Raw genomic sequence first — 16,841 nt, 5'->3', positions numbered from 1 at the left:
CTCTGTTAATGCACAAGTGTACTGTGTTAGGCATTCCCCAGTCAGTAAAAGACCAGAAGTTGTTTCAATGTTAATTAAAAGGCTGAGAGCACACGTGCCCTGAGAACCCAACAGAACTAGCAGATTGAGCTGTCAGAAGCTTAGAAAGCATAGACAGATATTTAGGTCTATTACAGACTAACCAGACAAGCTGTACTTTAAAATCTGGATTTCACAAGCTGTCAACTGCTTTCAGATGATGTATCTACATAAACACTAACAGACAATGAATGCTATGTAGATTTGTTTTACTTAGGTCAGTAAGGCAATCAGTGGACAACTGAAGCTACTCAGAACTTCAGACTTGGATAGCAACAATCCTACCACCAACCCGACTCCAGTCTAGTGACCATCTAACCACGTGTCAGCATCTGGCATATTTATGCTCTAACCAAAGACTTCCTCTGCCAACGAGTCTTACTGATCCAACTGAGTCATGAATTGACTTAAAAACTGGAACAGTTTTCCCGACTGATTTGATCCAAATATTGAAGAAGGCACCTGTCCCCATCTTTCCAATGAGTAAGACACATTAATTTGCACAAATTTTGCCATGTACTTTTAATATATACTTTCACCCATACTTAGAAATATAAAGGGACAACATTAAAAAGCACAGCAAACATAACCAAGTAACATGTGCTCTGTTGTCACAGAGTTCAGCAAAACCCTTCTACTCCCACAGCCCCTAGCCCAGGTCCTAGTCCTACACGTACGAAAACCAAAGTATTTCTACTGAGAACTGAATGAGTCTGTGCACAGAGAGAACCACCCTTACTAGTAACTTATTAGATTGCTCTCCTTAGGCACTGTTTCAGTTTTGGACCACTGATCTCCATCAGAGAGGCATTCAGACTCTGTCTGAACACAGCTTTAAAAATAACTGCCCTGTCACAGCAGTTACCCTGCTGGCTCTGCAGCTGACAATGACTCACAGTAGGGTCCTAATTGGACAGGTGGCTTTTGGCTTACTGAAAAAAACATTTGATGCCACCCTTGATCCTGGGTACGTCTACTTTTGACAGTGGCTGTATCCAGATGAATCTGGTAGAATTAACTCTCGTGAAAAGAATCAAAACTCACCACATCTCTTCTTCACTTCCACTTGCTGCAGAATGTGAATCACCTCCTCTCTGATACTGCAAGTTGAACTTTTTTTTGCATCTTACAGATACATGTGGGAGTAAATGCTGAAATGAGTCCAACAAGCCATGATTCAGCACGCGTCGAGCATTCTGGTAATTACTAGCTGAGCTGTCTATGAGCTATACTAAGAACCAGAGCATGCAAACTTTATTCCCTAGGGTTGTATTTCAGCAGCACTGCTCCTGAGAAAGGATGACAACTCCAGGCCTTAGCCTAAAACTGCCCTGGATTTATAGCGGGTTTCACATGTACACAGGCAGACGATCATAAATCATAGTTCCCAGTGGAATGAGCAGACCTAAATGACTCAAGATTATTCCCACAGCAGATAAGTATATTAATTTCTCTCTCTCTCTTTGGGCTAAGCATGTCAACTACTTATATTTAATAATGAAAATGACCTAGGAGGCCTTACTAACGACACCTCAGACCTCCACAACTAAGTATACAAACAAAAACGTTCCTCCGCTTGCCCTTTTCCCTTGACAGTCCCACCTCCATTAGCACAGGATTTTATTCCCTCCTGAGCCACTGGACTAGTATTTTCCTGGGGCAGGGGGAGAGTAATGCTACTGCACTGCTGAGCTGACTATTTTCATTCTTATATATAATGCATATGGTATGCACATATATTTTAAAAGGCAGATTCATCCCTCCTCTTGGACATAATCCATAACTACATCTCTTTACCTGCTAAAGAATACAGAAGTGATAAAAACAGTCACTCTGCTCAACACTACCTCATGGTCTAGGCTCATTTGATCATCCAGGCTTTTCACCACACTGAAGTTGAGATCATGGTGGTTGTTTTCATTTTTACCCTTACTCATCTCACTAAAGCACTTCCACTTTTCATTCTGAATTGCCTCCATTTCCTTCGCTGTCTTTGAAACAGCTTGGAAACCATCTTCACCCAATGCTCCTTGTGTCTGACATGTTATCAGCGGCGGAATATAGTTACTTGATGGTGGACCTATAGCCTTCCATAAAAAAGTATTAACTCCAGAAAAACAGTTATTGGTATTTTGGCAAGTGTCATCAGATCTGTTCCAGGGTCTCTCTTCAAAAATTTGTTTAGAAAGCTGGTTCATTCTAGTTTCCTGGAGCAGCTTCTGCTTTTCGTCCAGTTTCTCTTCTGTCCTGCACAGGGAATCTGCTGCCTGCTGCAACATGCTTTGAACAATCTTTAAATTAAGGACACATTTGCTGATGTGCTGCTCATTTTGGCATGGACTACTCATTCTCCTCCCAGCTTCTTGGGACAGACTACTCCGCTCCTCTCCTCTCATCTGTGCCAGCATGCAGAGGTCAGAGGCCTCACTTATCCTCTCCTTCTCTTCTGAAGTGTACTCTGTACTCGATTCCAAAAAGCCATCTTCCTCATAAACTGGCTTTTCCTCACAGTGCACTCCAGGGGATGCAGAGAGGTCTCTGAGGGTTGCCTTATCGTCTTCCTTTTGCTGCCTTTTTTCATCCTTTAGAGTTTGACCTAATCCAGCTCCTTCTTCCAGGAAGTCTTTGTGAAATTCTGGAAAACTGGCAAAGATTTCATTGATTTCAAAACTACAGAGGCTGTCATCCACATCACTGACACTGAGGGTCGTCTGGAGTTCAGAAGCTACATCACAGCTTGTGTCTTGTGCAACTGCTTGTAGACCGGTTGATGTCTCTTGGGCCACTAAAGCACTATTCTCCTCAGGAAAATGAGAGTATCCTGGGGCAGCAGAGCTGTCTGAAAAATTTTAAGCGTTAAGTAATTTGTCTAGATATCCATCAAACACTCTGCTTTTGTACGTGCAGGAGTTGTTAAAATCTTTTAGAGATTACATGAGCAGCATTTGACACCTCTGTTGAAAACAGTGTGCCTGAACTTCAAATATTAACCAGACTTATAGTCTTGAGTTACATTAACAGTTAGGGTGTAGCTAGAATCCAAAGCTAACTGCTTTCTAAGTGCTCACACTTTAATCATTTATATTACACGTTTACGCACTGTGGAACATGCTAAGTGAAGGACACGTAACATCTTGCTAAAAGAAACTCACCAGCCTCAGCTATCTCTTTCCCTTGCAGTTCCCGTGTTCTCTTTTGGTAGCTAAAAGCTGATGCCAAGCAGATGTTCACATCTGCAAAAACAGCAGGTCTTTGTGCTTTTGACAGTTCATCAGCACGACCATTTTGAGGCTTAGTTAAGTCCTGTAATACAAAAAATGGAATAAGAGACAACTGTATTTGACAGTTCAGTGCCTCTGCCTTCTCTTTTAAGGTGGTTTGCCTCCATGACCAGAAAAGGGTACTCATACTCAACGTACAGAATCTCTCCCACCTAGATTTAAGCAGAACCACCTGAATCTGAACGGACACAAAACTCTGTCATTTTAAATACACGAAAGGCTACAATCCTGGAAGTCACCTTTAAGTCACTTTTCAGTATATACTGAATATCCTGAAGTTTCATGGAGCGGTTCTTCTGTTTAGGTTCTAGCCCTAACTTTACGATACTGTAATAGGGCATAGGAAGTCTGACATCTGCTTCTAACTGTTGTCCCGAAATTATGAGCTGTTTAATAACTGAGTCTTCAAGACCTTTCCAGGGAAGGGTCTCTGCAAGACATAAGCACAGACTTCATGTCACAAGCTATATATCAATGTTAATGAAAATAAAAATAAAAAGATAAAAGAATCAGAGATATTGAAGCATTATTGTCTGACATTCCCCAATTTACAACTCCTGTCATGAACCAAACGAGCACTCAGTCCAGCCTGGTGTCTCCTCCCTAACTTATTTCAACAGCGGATCCTTTAAAGGGAGCTGACAGCAATTTCTAGAGGACAGTTACACTGTAAACCATGCTCTGGATTCTTCATGGCCAACTAGCTGATAAGGGCCTAAATTTTTAGGGTAATCGTTTATCCCATTTCACTGTCAAAGTAGTCAAAGTAACATACATTACCTTAACTGTAATAACAATACCAATACATTATCTAAGTTAACTTAGTGATCAAAAAGATGAAAGCTGCACAGGCTTGTTTTACACATTGCAAAGAGTTAACTGAATGTTTTGGTGTCCTCGTATGAAGAAGAAAGATAAAATAGCAGAAAAACACCATACACAAAATCCTACCTCTCTAATACCAACCATTAAATTCATCCTTTAGTTACGCCATTTTAACTTTTCTGATTACATTTTACAGAAAATTCCAGCAGTCTTTGCTATTGTCATTAACATTTGGGTTTTTTCCCTGGAGGGTTCTTTTTCCAAGTTAAATCTTACGAGGCATCCAGTCACACAGGGGAATTAAACAGACATTAGGGGGCTGACAGCCTGCACTGAAGCCACTCAGCAGGTCACCCTACTGACAAAAGCCTAAACCTACAGAAATACCTGTTAAGGCCTCCTGCACCACCGCACAGAAGCTATAAACATCCGATTTGACCGTGACAACTTTTTCAAGGATTACTTCAGGAGAGCACCACTTATGCAGCTGGACTGGGACGGGAATACGTGTCAGATCTCTGTGTTCTCCACCATCTTTGCTACATAAAAGAAAAAAAGTTGTTACAGCACACTCAACCAGAAGGTGTATGTTTTGGAATTAAGCACCTGAGTTTGGTATATGCTTTTAATTTAAATACCTAAAAGGTCCAGAGTAGACTTGCAAGTAAAAATATGTAATATTTTCATACCAATAAATGGATTTTGGCACACAACAGCAAAGACATTCTGGTGACAGTCACATCTCCTCTAACAAATTTACACTCAAAAAGAAATCAGAGAAAGCTGAAAATTTTCCAATAGGAGTTTTACAAACAACCTTTTACTTCCAGTCAGTGGCAAAATAGACCACGGGCAAAATACAAGAGGGTGCCATCTAACCTGTGAAGACTTATTTTGCAGTGTATATGTATGCCTAGAAGATAACTTCCTCCTCACATTTAACTACAGAGCTTTTTTTGTTATTCATTTCACAGTAAGTTGTTACCTGCAGCTCTAAGAATAGCCAAGATTTATTAACAAACTGAGTTTGCAAGGAGGTTAGGAAGTATCTTTGCTCCTTCCAGGACATTGCATTGGCAAGTTTTTGTTTACTATCAATTTTATTTTCTTTCTTTACAGTCTAACCAGCCATTTACTTCCTTTCTAATTAGACTGCACTCCAGGAAAGAAGTAAAAGATGTAAGTAAGTAATAACTGACCCAGATGAAATGAATGGTGTCCCTCATAAACAAAATACTCTTTTTGTCACTAGTGACACTTAATTACTACCAGTTCAATGAGATTTGGAGTCTTCAACCATTTCAGGTAAGCCTCCATAAGCACAAGTTTGGTATAACAAGAGTAGACTTAAATTATTTCTAGCCCAGCAGCAGAATTAGTGTCTCAGAGAAATTTAATCGCTGTTCTGTAAGAATAGGTTCTATTTCTCTACGATGGTATTTTCATACTCCAGCAAAGAGTTTCTTCTCTTACTAGTTTCTATTTTCAGATAATTATAACATAGAAACTAAGTCCACTTGAAACTTGGTGTATGCCTGCAGCAAAGGTAATGCACCTGAGCAGTAACAATTTGGAGTTTTCACTCCTGTACTCTGCTGTCTGACTCAGAGGCAGGAGCCCCTAGTCACCAAGAAGGGCACTTCAGCAGAATTTAGCACTAAATTTGACTTTACTTGTGTTTTTCCATTTCGCAGAAACAGTGAGAAAGTTCCTTACCTCTCTATCATGTATTCCAAGTTGCACAGCTTTGCCTCACCAGAAGAAACAATTTGAACAGCATAGGAGGTAACTGAGCGGTGGATAAATCCACGGGAGTGTAGGAAACGCAAAGCATCATTAATTTGAAGCAGCACATGCAGAATTGTCTCCATGTGCAGTACTGGGAATTCTGTACGCTAGGGGAAAAAAAAAAAAAAAAAAAAAAGAGAGAAACCCTACAGAAGTACCAAATTTGCACTGCAAATCTTTAAAGCTTGATGTAGTGAAAAACGATTGTACAGAAGAAGGCAAAGAAAGCAAACATGAAACATACTGCAGTAAAAGTCAGAGAACTTGCATTTGCTAAATGTTCATTCTCAATACCAAACCAATAATACCTTAAACAGTAATTAAGTTTAAAAAAAAAAGATACTGACTATGCCAAAATTCACTCTGAAGCAGAATCAACTCTTAGAATTTCTTGCCTTTGATTGCAATTTCTTCAGTAACTTAGATGTCTGCATTCAAACAGTTAAAGAAATAAAATAGCAACTGTATCAACAGCGAAAAAAAAAAAAAGAAAAATATTGAATAACAAAAACACAATACAGATCAGTTGATTAAAAAAAAAAAAAAGAAACAACCTGCAACTGAGTTCAAGCCTTCACTTTTATACACAGGCAGTTTGCAATGTACTACATGTCAACATTCAAAGGCAAAAGCTGGTCTCTCCACATTTGCAGTATACCACCACATCCAGAAGATTAGAAGGTCAATTAAATTTAACAGCAGCCATTTTAAGGCTGTGATACAAAACAAGAAAAATGAATGCAATTGCCCCAAACATTAACTAAAGCATTTGCCAGTAACAAACTTTACCAGCTTAGACAGCGTCTCATACTGTGCAATGAAATAGAAACTTGGATGATTTTGTCTTCTTGTTCTTTGAGTAAAGACCGTAGATGTACTTCCTCGACTTCTTTCTCTCAATTAATTACTATTTAAAAGACAAATGCTCAAATTACCCTTTCATGAAGGATGCTGTACAGAGATCCGAAGTGAACCCTTTCATACACTAAACGAGTTTTCTCCAAGTCACTAGACAGACAAACAGACATCAGCTGTAGCAAATGAGGATGACGGAGTTTACTGCAAAGGCAGAGGGGAAAAAATACTTAAAACAAATCTGAGATTAAAAGAGAAAGAGTCCCAGCCTTCTAGGCCTTTTTAGCAATACAGTGTGAATATTTCTAAGTTATCATTAACCCCCCCCAAATTTTAAAAGAATCATAGATTATGAGGCATTTAGGAAACAGTGCTTACTGCTGCAACTAGAAGAATTATAAATAAGCCATCCAGGATACGTGCAGTGAAGCACTCATCTGTACATACATCTTCTCCTATTATGCACTGGGGAGCAAATGGAGTGGGAAGAGACAGGAGAAGAGAGAGACCTCTATTTCTCGCTTGGAGGGAAAGTGCAACCACAGCCTGACCGTCCTCCCGAGGTCAATCACACTTCCTCGCGTCACTGGAGATGCCCAAACCCCAGGAGCACTTGTGGCTGCTGCACGTTCTTTCTTACCTACTGTGTTCCTGCTCTGCAATGAGAAGATCAGCTAAGCGTAGTTTACTACAGTTCTGATGGGGCTGAAAACTGAGTTCCTTCACTGTAACTCTGCTGCTTCCCCACATTAAGCTACAAGGAGAAGAAGAAGAATTTCTACAAGACACTTTTTCTGCAGGTTTTTTTTTTTCCAGTTATGAGATTACTTACACATAATTTTGTAATTTTGAAATGCTCTGGTGCTGTCTCCTACTGTTAGTAACATTACTTTGATGATTCTAGCAGTAGCATATTCTCTTTCAAATTAACAATAAATTCTCATCCTGTTAAAAACTGGATACAGCAGCACAGGTTTGCTATCTGAAGACGCTACCCTTCCATGACCCAAGGTAAACGAGGACACCCTAAACCCCCTTTCACTAAAGGCCATTGTGATACAAGCCACAACTTTGGGAAGATTAAATCACCAATTTGCCAATTCGCTGGATGCCTCTGAGGCACAACTATTTGTTACACAACACAAAGGATACTGAAAGGCTCAGTCTGCACTTGCAACTCCCATTTCACCACAGGGTTGAGCAAGTGGGCTGCAGACATGCATATCCAGAGGCCTGAGGTCTGACCCAACAATTACAAGGACTAAACACTGAACAATACAATCTCTGCAACCCCAGCAATTTATTTCCCACCACAAAAGGAATCAGTACTAAAACACTGTTATCAATCAACAACCATAATTGGGTTAATATTACTGGAAAGGACAAGAGCAACCTACCCATATGAAGGGCATCTAAAGAAGATATTCATCAGTGGATTGCAGAAAACAAGTTGCAAGCAGAAAGCAGTGCACAAATATAGAACAGACAAGGAAAACTATCCAAACAAAGCATCGAGTACAACAACTTGCTGCTTAATAGTAACAGACACACAGTAAGAGGGGCTAAAATCCCTTTGATTCCACTTACTTTGTCATGATCATGTACGGTCCAACATGGTAGGAAAATGCTGGTTCATCATCTGCCTGAACGACGTCTTTTTCCCCAATAATAGGGAGAGATGCCAAGTACCCTAGATGCCTGCTGCCTGCAAGATAAAACTGAAGCACCACCAGGGAATAACCAAGAGGAATACGCAACAGTCTCCAAGATCTGTCACACCTGCCACAAGCTTGCTAAAAACTTGAGTGCAACCACTGCAACCGGAGCATCAGCCAAAGCATCAAATGAAACGTTAAGATATCTACACAAAATGTTAACTTTCTAGTGAAGCTGAAATAGGGAAAGCAGAAACAGTCGTGAAGGACTCCCACAGGAGACATTCAACAGGAGAGTCTCTACTGCCTGTTCCAAAACAGCTTCCTCTGATAGGGTCTATGTTGGTTTTGTTTAGAGGGGGGGCTACGGGGGCAGCTTCTGCAAGAAGCTGCTAGAAGTTTCCCCTTTGTCCAGTGGACTTGGCCGGGCCTTGGGTGGACCTGCCGCTGGCCAGGGCGGAGCCCACTGGTGACGGAATGTTCAGTGATAACACCTGAGCCCGCTGAGGTAGCTGTTCCTGAAGGACTGCACCCCGCGGAAAAATGACCCACACTGGAGCAGTTCATGAAGGACTGTGGCCCGTGGGTGGGAGCCCACGCTGGCGCAGGGGAGGAATGTGAAGAGTTCTGCCCTCGAGGATGAAGGACCAGCGTAAAGCGACATGTGATGAACTGACCGTAACCCCCCTTCCCTATTCCCCGCTGTGCTGCTTTGGGTGAGCAAGGAGGCAGAGATAATTGAAATGAAGTTCAGCCTGGGAAGAGGGAGTGATGGGAGTAAGTTGCTTTCGTTCTCTTCCTCATTATCCTGCTTTGGTTTTATTAATAATAACAAATAAATAGTTTTCCCCAAGTTGAATCGGTTTTGCCCATAACAGTAACTTGAACGACCTCTCCCAGTCCTTTTCTCAAACCTCAAGCTTTTTGTTATATTTTCTCTCCTCCATTCTCTCGGAGGGTGGGGAGAGAAAGTGAAAAACTGTGTAGCTTGGTCCTGAGCAGGGCTAAACTACGACAGCCTACTAATGACTAAAGGCCCAAATATTTGCACTCTCCACAGTTTTTTTTCCACCATTTCAGCAGAAATAGGAACGCACTAAAAATTAAAACTAGCACAGGTAGGGTAATTATTGTGAAGAATATGTGACTCTGAAAAACTGGACTAATAACATTAGAAAAACCATTATCCATAGCATCTTACCTTTCCAAAACCAAAACTGTAAATGTTCTTGGCTGCATTAGCTCCACCTTTTAGAAGTCTACCCAGAGGACTGTCAGCATTTCTAAACACCAAAGACATAAGCAATAAGAGTAACTAATATGCCAAGGCTTTGAGTAAAACACAAAAAAAGAGAGAGAGAAAAAATCCAGAAATTCTGCAACAGCCATGTATTTAAAATCTTGCATTTGACTGATCCACACAAGAAGTGTAACACAGACACTGAAATCCCAAATTATTGTGCAACTCAGTAAAACTTTTTAGATACATCATTATGATATGTATTTGTTTAAAGCAGGATACTCAATTAAAAAAAAAATACAGGCATTCTGCATCGCTTTTTGTTCACAAGTATATATATATATATTTCTTAACATGTGTCTGACATAAAAGCTCTTGAAACAGTTGGAAACACACCTCCAAAAGATTTGCGGTGATCTCAAAAGTTCAAGAAATAAACTACTTCATGTTACTGCCACTTTAATTCTATTAAAATCCAGTATTTCATGTTGCTGACTTCAAGAGTATCTCATAGAATCACAGAATGGTTTGGGCTGGGAAGGACCTTAAAACTCATCCGGTTCCACCCCCCTGCCCTGGGCAGGGACACTTCCACTAGCCCAGGGCGCTCACAGCCCCGTCCAACCCGGCCTTGGGCGCTGCCAGGGATGGGGCACCCACAGCTCCTCTGGGCAGCCTGGGCCAGGGCCCCACCGCCCGCACAGGGAAGGGTTTCTTCTTTACACCTGATGTAAATCTCCCCTCTTCCAGTTTAAAGCCATTGCCCCTTGTCCTATCACTACATTCCCTTAACAAAAGTCCCTCCCCACCTTTCCTGCAGCCCCCTTTAGGCACTGGAAGGCCCCTCTCAGGTCTCCCCGGAGCCTCCTCTTCTCCAGGCTGAACAGCCCCAGCTCTCTCAGCCCGGCCTCACAGCAGAGCTGCTCCAGCCCTCTCTTAATACACAGATATTTACAACCATCCAGTTTCTATTTGGAACTCTCACAACAGAAATAAAAAGTAAAACCAAGGTGTGTTAGGAATGATGTTAAATCTGACATCATCAAAAAGAAACAAGAACATGTTAATTTTAAGATAACAGGACATGGAAGTCAAAGTCCTTGCAGTCCAGTCCCTCAGAACTTGAGGCTATATTCTTACCCCTGAACAAGACCACCAAACCTAGACGGACTGCAGACCAGTGCTTTTGATGAGCCAGTCTTCCTGAGCAGATCAGAGGGAAAATTTTGAATGGCAGCCTGCATGTGGAATGTACAACGCTGCATAAATTCCAGCATCTAGAGAGGAGGGAAGAGGGGAAAAATGACAACAAAAAATTTACTTCAGAATTGCAAGATAAACCATTTTAAATTAATAGATCATACCTACTGAAAAAAATAAATAATTACTTGCAGTATTTAAATAAGCATTTCAAGAAATGGATACACAGAAAAACTCGAAGAAAATCAATTACACGAAAATGTAAGAGAAAGCTTACTTCAAATACCAAATGACTAACTTTCAAGACATTCACCCACTGAAAATTGTAATAACAGGTTTCTTCTTAAGAGGTGCATTGTAATAACAGGAAAGAGGAGTATTATGAGTTTTAAATCAATATCACAGTCATGAATAAGCCTTCTTGATATCACATTTTGCTACCATGCTAGCAAAAATGACACATTTGCTGACACTGTTCATGCACAGACTGAGATACACTCGAAAACTACTTCAAGATTACTCCTGAATTGCACATACGTGCAAACAAACTCCATACATCAGGGATCGAAAGCAAGGGCCAATCATTCTCCTAACTGCACACTTAAACGTAAAGGTCCTAACAACTTACAGAAGGATACACCCCTGCATCTGAGCGAAGCCTTAGTTAAATAATCTGAATCATGAGGACTTCAAAATACCATTACTGAAAAATAATGTTCAATTTTTATCTAGCATGTAAAAGCCAAGAATTTCTCCTGGAACGCTGGACTTCCTTCACTTTAAGATGAAGATGTGAGCACTACCCAGCACGTATTCAACACATTACACGCACATACCTGAGCACTGCTTTCTTTTCCAGCTGACATAGCCCAGTACCGAGGACTTTTTCCATCTTGATCATGTACTCTCAGATCACCTCCTTCATCCAGCAACTTGCTAAGAACCCACTGATTTCCTGAGAAGGCAGCTGCGTGGACTGGGGTGCTTCCATCGTAACAGCGACTGAGGAATGATAAACCAGAAACGTTAACTTACCCCTACTACATTCAACCAGCTGTGCTTCTGGGGAAAAAAAAAAAAGCAGCGTTTTAGAACATTTATGTACTCCCAAACAACAACATACAGCCTGACATAAGGAAAATTAGGCACCTACTTACCTCTGAGGATTTTTGGCTAAAATAGCAACACACATCTTAAGCGCTTCATTTATGTACAGTGAATATCATGTATTACATTGACTAAAAACACTACAAGATTAAAGATTACTTTCCATTTAAGACTAAAAATTCATTTTTATACTTAACTGATTAGCGTCTGAGCCATAATCCAACAGCACATCCACTATTTTGCCAAGACCTAGCAACGCAGCAGTGAAGAGAGAAGTCTGGCCCATGGAATTCACAGCATCAACAGAAATACCTACAAGAAAATATAAGGACAGTGCTTGTTCCTCCTCCACCTCGGACAGCAATGCTCCATTAACACTAAAACTGACGGCCACGTTCCCTCTGAGGTACTAGAAATATAAAACCATAATGATATTAATATAGAAATTAAAAAAAAAAAGAAAAACAACAAAGAAATTGACTTCCTTGTAACTTTCTTTATATATGTGAAAAAAAACTTAGTTTTTTGAAGAGTTAAAAGCCAGTCTACTTTTGGAACCAACACAAAAAAAGAGCGCCACAAACCACTCAGCCTGTGCTCTCTCCCTCCCAGCCTCCCGAAGGAGGCGGGAACGGTCATCAATGGCGGACGGCCCCTGCACAAGCAGCACCGCCCGCCCGCTTCACGCTCAGGAGACAGCACCACGCTCCTCCCCGTGGCTTGTGACGCCGATCAGGAGCGATCACTCTCCTCTAGTGACCAACTACAGAAATGACCCCTGAAAGTATAGTCTTAACCTCGCACCGCCGCCGCGCCCGGCCCCACCGCCACGCACCGCCCTCCAGCACACGGACACCCCGCACACCCACCCACGGCAACCGAACACGGGCCCCCTCTCGCTCCCGCCCAGACCCCCGCCGCCCCGCAACCCGGACTCGCGCCCCACGGTCCCGCTCCGCGCCCCACGGAACGGCCGCGCGGAGCGTAAGGCGGGACACGCCCCCTCATTTGCATGTTCTGCCTCGGACACCCAATCAGACGCGCAGCTCCGCCTCCGGTGCCCTGCGGCACCGCATCCGCGGCCCGGCCCCGCTCACTGCCCCCACCCACGCTCGTACAGGTACAGGTCCGCCGCGCCAGGGCTCCGCCAGCAGAACGCCCCGCACTGGGGCTGCACCCACCCGAGCCCTGGCTGGCTAACTGCGATGCCAACAGCTCGCCCCTCTGCGGGTGCAGAAACGGGACCGTGATGGTCGCACAGCACGGCACGCCCAGTGTAGGGTGGCTGCAGCTCTGTCAGCTACTGAAACAACATCACCCCTCAAACGGTAACTGGGTCCGAGGAGACTCCAGATCCCAGGTGCTGCAGAGCCACAGACAAGGTACAGCTAATACAAAAACTTCGCACACCTCTTGCCTGGTGCTCGGAAGGGGATGCATGGGCTTCGTTACTTTGCTCTACACATCAGATGGCTCGAGAATATCATCTCCCAACTTGCACAGCCAGGTACTAACAAACTTTCAAAGCATTTCTTTTCCCTGAACAACCCCGCCCCACCCGGACGTTAAACCCTAAACCCGCCTGGCTGTTTCCGCCCTGCCGGGAACGGCCACACTGCGACTGTGACAGAAAACCCACCGAGGGGCTCTGCGAGCAGAAGGCGAGGCGGAATAATACTCTATGTCCTCCCGTGGCATGAGATCGCTCGGGGGAAAGGCCTGCTTCTCCTCATACCACTCTAATTTTAAAACACAGAGAAAAAAAAGCGCCACAAACCACTCAGCCTGTGCTCTCTCCCTCCCAGCCTCCCGAAGAAGGCGGGAACGGTCATCAATGGCGGACGGCCCCTGCACAAGCAGCACCGCCCGCCCGCTTCGCGCTCAGGAGAAAGCACCACGCTCCTCCTCGTGGCTTGTGACGCCGATCAGGAGCGATCACTCTCCTCTAGTGACCAACTACAGAAATGACCCCTGAAAGTATAGTCTTAACCTCGCACTGCCGCCGCGCCCGGCCCCACCGCCACGCACCGCCCTCCAGCACACGGACACCCCGCACACCCACCCACGGCAACCGAACACGGGCCCCTTCGCGCTCCCGCCCAGAACCCCGCCGCCCCGCAACCCAGACTCGCGCCCCACGGTCCCGCTCCGCGCCCCACGGAACGGCCGCGCGGAGCGTAACGCGGGACACGCCCCCTCATTTGCATGTTCTGCGTCGGACGCCCAATCAGATGCGCCGCTCTCAGCCAGGCAGGCGCGCGGCCCAGCGCTGCCCACCGAGGGCTTCGGGCACCGCCTCAGCCGTGCTGCCCGGGCACCCACTGAAGCCAGCCCAGAAACCGCCCTCTGCGCACGGTTCCCTCAAGCACCAGGCGCAGCCCGGCTCCGGGGCGCTGTGGCGACCGACGCCACAACAACGGCGCCTGCACTCCGCTCCGAGCGCGGCTGGGGCGGCCCGTGAAGCGTCTCTCCCGCACGCTGCTCGGCGGCTCTGTGCTGAGAACAAGCAGCTTCTGCCTAACGCCCTCCAACACCAACGAGCGACACCCGCGGATCCAAAGCCCCCGGGCTTTCCAGGGACAGCGCAACGTGACGGGGAGACAGCAGAGTCGCCCTGGTTGCAATATGCCTGGCAGTCCTCCCCGACAGCACTAAGACACCTTCGCAGTACCGCTAAAACTGCGCGGCTCTCCCCGATTCGGGCTCTGCTGTAGCAGAACGCCTGTACCCTCCCCGGCAGGAGCGAAACCTCTCCCATAAATAGACTGCCGCTCAGGACTTGAATAGCCAATCTGTTCTTACAACCATTAAAAAAAAAGCGCCACAAACCACTCAGCCTGTGCTCTCTCCCTCCCAGCCTCCCGAAGAAGGCGGGAACGGTCATCAATGGCGGACGGCCCCTGCACAAACAGCACCGCCCGCCCGCTTCGCGCTCAGGAGACAGCACCACGCTCCTCCTCGTAGCTTGTGACGCCGATCAGGAGCGATCACTCTCCTCTAGTGACCAACTACAGAAATGACCCCTGAAAGTATAGTCTTAACCTTGCACTGCCGCCGCGCCCGGCCCCACCGCCACGCACCGCCCTCCAGCACACGGACACCCCGCACACCCACCCACGGCAACCGAACACGGGCCCCCTCTCGCTCCCGCCCAGACCCCCGCCGCCCCGCAACCCGGACCCGCGCCCCACGGTCCCGCTCCGCGCCCCACGGAACGGCCGCGCGGAGCGTAACGCGGGACACGCCCCCTCATTTGCATGTTCTGCCTCGGACACCCAATCAGACGCGCCGCTCTCAGCCGGGCAGGCGCGCGGAGGCCGCCTCGCCTGCAGCGGCTGCTGCGGAGCCCGGCGCCCGCCACGGCCGGGGGCAGCACCGCGCCGCTCCGCACACGGCCCTCGGGCAGCGGCGGCTCGCAAACCCGGCCACCAGCGCTGTAGAGTCACACCTCTACGAACAGCGCGTGCTACTGAAGTTCTTGATAGTAAAAATGAAGAACTGCATCCCTAGGTTTCATTTACAAAATTCCCTGTTTCCATGTAGTTAAAAATCCGTCAAAAATACCAGTATCTAAACCACGCCTCAAGCATTTTGCAATCAGAACTAATTAAAGTTAAAATCCTATTTAAAGTGTACATTCCTAAACGAGACTTTCCGAATTTTAGTGTTACAATACCTCGATCATTTCCTTATGAGCACCTGAGAACTAAAAGCTTCGTTTTATTTTCAATTTACTTATTTTCACATCATTTTTTAACGCAGTAATTAGTGCCACTTACCAGAAAAGGCTGACTATAACACATTTCGGAAACACATTTAAGTCTCAAAGCTGAATTGTACAGACAGTTTGCTGACTACTTTTTGCCACAAATACAAGCATATAGGAAAAAGTAAATTTTTCTGCCAGCACTTGTCTAAACTTGGGGTTTACCTTTTTTCAGAAGCTTCTTCACTTTCACATAGTTTCCTTGCCTGACAGACTCATGCAGCTGAGCTTCTAGGGAGTCACCTTTTATACTTCCAAGCTGGACTGGGCAGGGAATTGGAAGAGGGAGCGCATGAGCCATCTTCTTTCCTCAACAGAACTAGGTATGAAATTTAACGAAGCTGCAAAATATCATAGCTCAAATAAGTTTTTTTTTTTTTACTCAAAAAACTTCAGTAGCTGACACAATGAGCCATGACGATTTCCTCCAGACAGATCCTGAGATGGAGGGTAAGGACAGCTCAGCTCTCTGGTCCCTCTGGCCGCCTCCCTGCCTCCCAACTGCACCTTCTGAGGAAAGGCCTGCCCGTGAGACACACCAACACAGGACCCTGCTGGTGGGCAAGGCCTGGCCAAGCAGAGGCGCAGTCCCAAGGCGACGAAAGGAAAGGTGAGGGTTGGGGGATGACAGGAACACCCGTACGGCCTGTAGGGCACGCAGGCCGCACTGACCTGATGAAGGCAGGACAAAGCCAACACCACTCTGGGGTCAGGGCTGCTCAGGCCCAGCAGCCCCTTGGCTGTTTCTGCTCCCTTCCCACAACTCACGCCCCTGCTCCAGCCCCAGGCTGCGCTCAGTCCCTGTCCCGTTCCGTTCCGTTCCGGCCGCCTCAGCACCGCCGCCTTCCCAAACGCCCTCGGCACGCGCTCACCTTCCCCCTCGCGTCGCAGCTCCCCGTGCCGCGCATGCGCACTCGCCCCCCCTCCCCTCCCCGCCTCGTGCCGAGCCGGCGGCTCGCGCGGCGCCCGGGAGGCGCGCGCCCGTGGGGGGCGGTCCCCGCCCGGGCGGGGGGGCGTGGCCTTGGCGGGGGCCTAGCACACGGCCG

At 45.9% G+C, this 16,841-nt stretch overlaps 1 protein-coding gene and 3 non-coding genes across 4 annotated transcripts in view; all 4 read right to left on the bottom strand.

The window, feature by feature from the left end:
- TEX14 (testis expressed 14, intercellular bridge forming factor) overlaps nucleotides 1–16,096 on the bottom strand; it is a 32,012-nt gene extending 15,916 nt beyond the window's left edge. Inside the window, exons 1-14 of the mRNA XM_086763398.1 lie at nucleotides 15,961–16,096; nucleotides 12,227–12,341; nucleotides 11,759–11,924; nucleotides 10,863–10,999; nucleotides 9,684–9,765; nucleotides 8,415–8,545; nucleotides 7,468–7,581; nucleotides 6,908–7,031; nucleotides 5,901–6,079; nucleotides 4,572–4,723; nucleotides 3,599–3,789; nucleotides 3,231–3,381; nucleotides 2,483–2,917; nucleotides 1,123–1,237 (exon numbers count right to left, since the gene is read on the bottom strand). Of these exons, the coding sequence (XP_086619524.1) occupies nucleotides 1,123–1,237; nucleotides 2,483–2,917; nucleotides 3,231–3,381; nucleotides 3,599–3,789; nucleotides 4,572–4,723; nucleotides 5,901–6,079; nucleotides 6,908–7,031; nucleotides 7,468–7,581; nucleotides 8,415–8,545; nucleotides 9,684–9,765; nucleotides 10,863–10,999; nucleotides 11,759–11,924; nucleotides 12,227–12,341; nucleotides 15,961–16,096 (2,228 nt within the window). The remainder of the gene's footprint in view (nucleotides 1–1,122; nucleotides 1,238–2,482; nucleotides 2,918–3,230; nucleotides 3,382–3,598; nucleotides 3,790–4,571; nucleotides 4,724–5,900; nucleotides 6,080–6,907; nucleotides 7,032–7,467; nucleotides 7,582–8,414; nucleotides 8,546–9,683; nucleotides 9,766–10,862; nucleotides 11,000–11,758; nucleotides 11,925–12,226; nucleotides 12,342–15,960) is intronic.
- Nucleotides 12,612–12,823, bottom strand: LOC147598318 (small nucleolar RNA U3). The gene has a single exon (XR_015260690.1). It is a non-coding gene; the product is annotated as a small nucleolar RNA U3 (small nucleolar RNA).
- Nucleotides 13,805–14,016, bottom strand: LOC147598317 (small nucleolar RNA U3). The gene has a single exon (XR_015260682.1). It is a non-coding gene; the product is annotated as a small nucleolar RNA U3 (small nucleolar RNA).
- LOC147598316 (small nucleolar RNA U3) lies at nucleotides 14,857–15,068 on the bottom strand. Its single transcript, XR_015260691.1, has one exon. It is a non-coding gene; the product is annotated as a small nucleolar RNA U3 (small nucleolar RNA).
- Nucleotides 16,097–16,841: the final 745 nt, after the last annotated feature.

Source organism: Chlamydotis macqueenii, chromosome 19, assembly GCF_036417535.1.
Source record: "Chlamydotis macqueenii isolate bChlMac1 chromosome 19, bChlMac1.mat, whole genome shotgun sequence".
NCBI classification, from domain to species: Eukaryota; Metazoa; Chordata; class Aves; order Otidiformes; family Otididae; genus Chlamydotis; species Chlamydotis macqueenii.
This window is presented reverse-complemented; position numbering and strand designations above follow the sequence as displayed.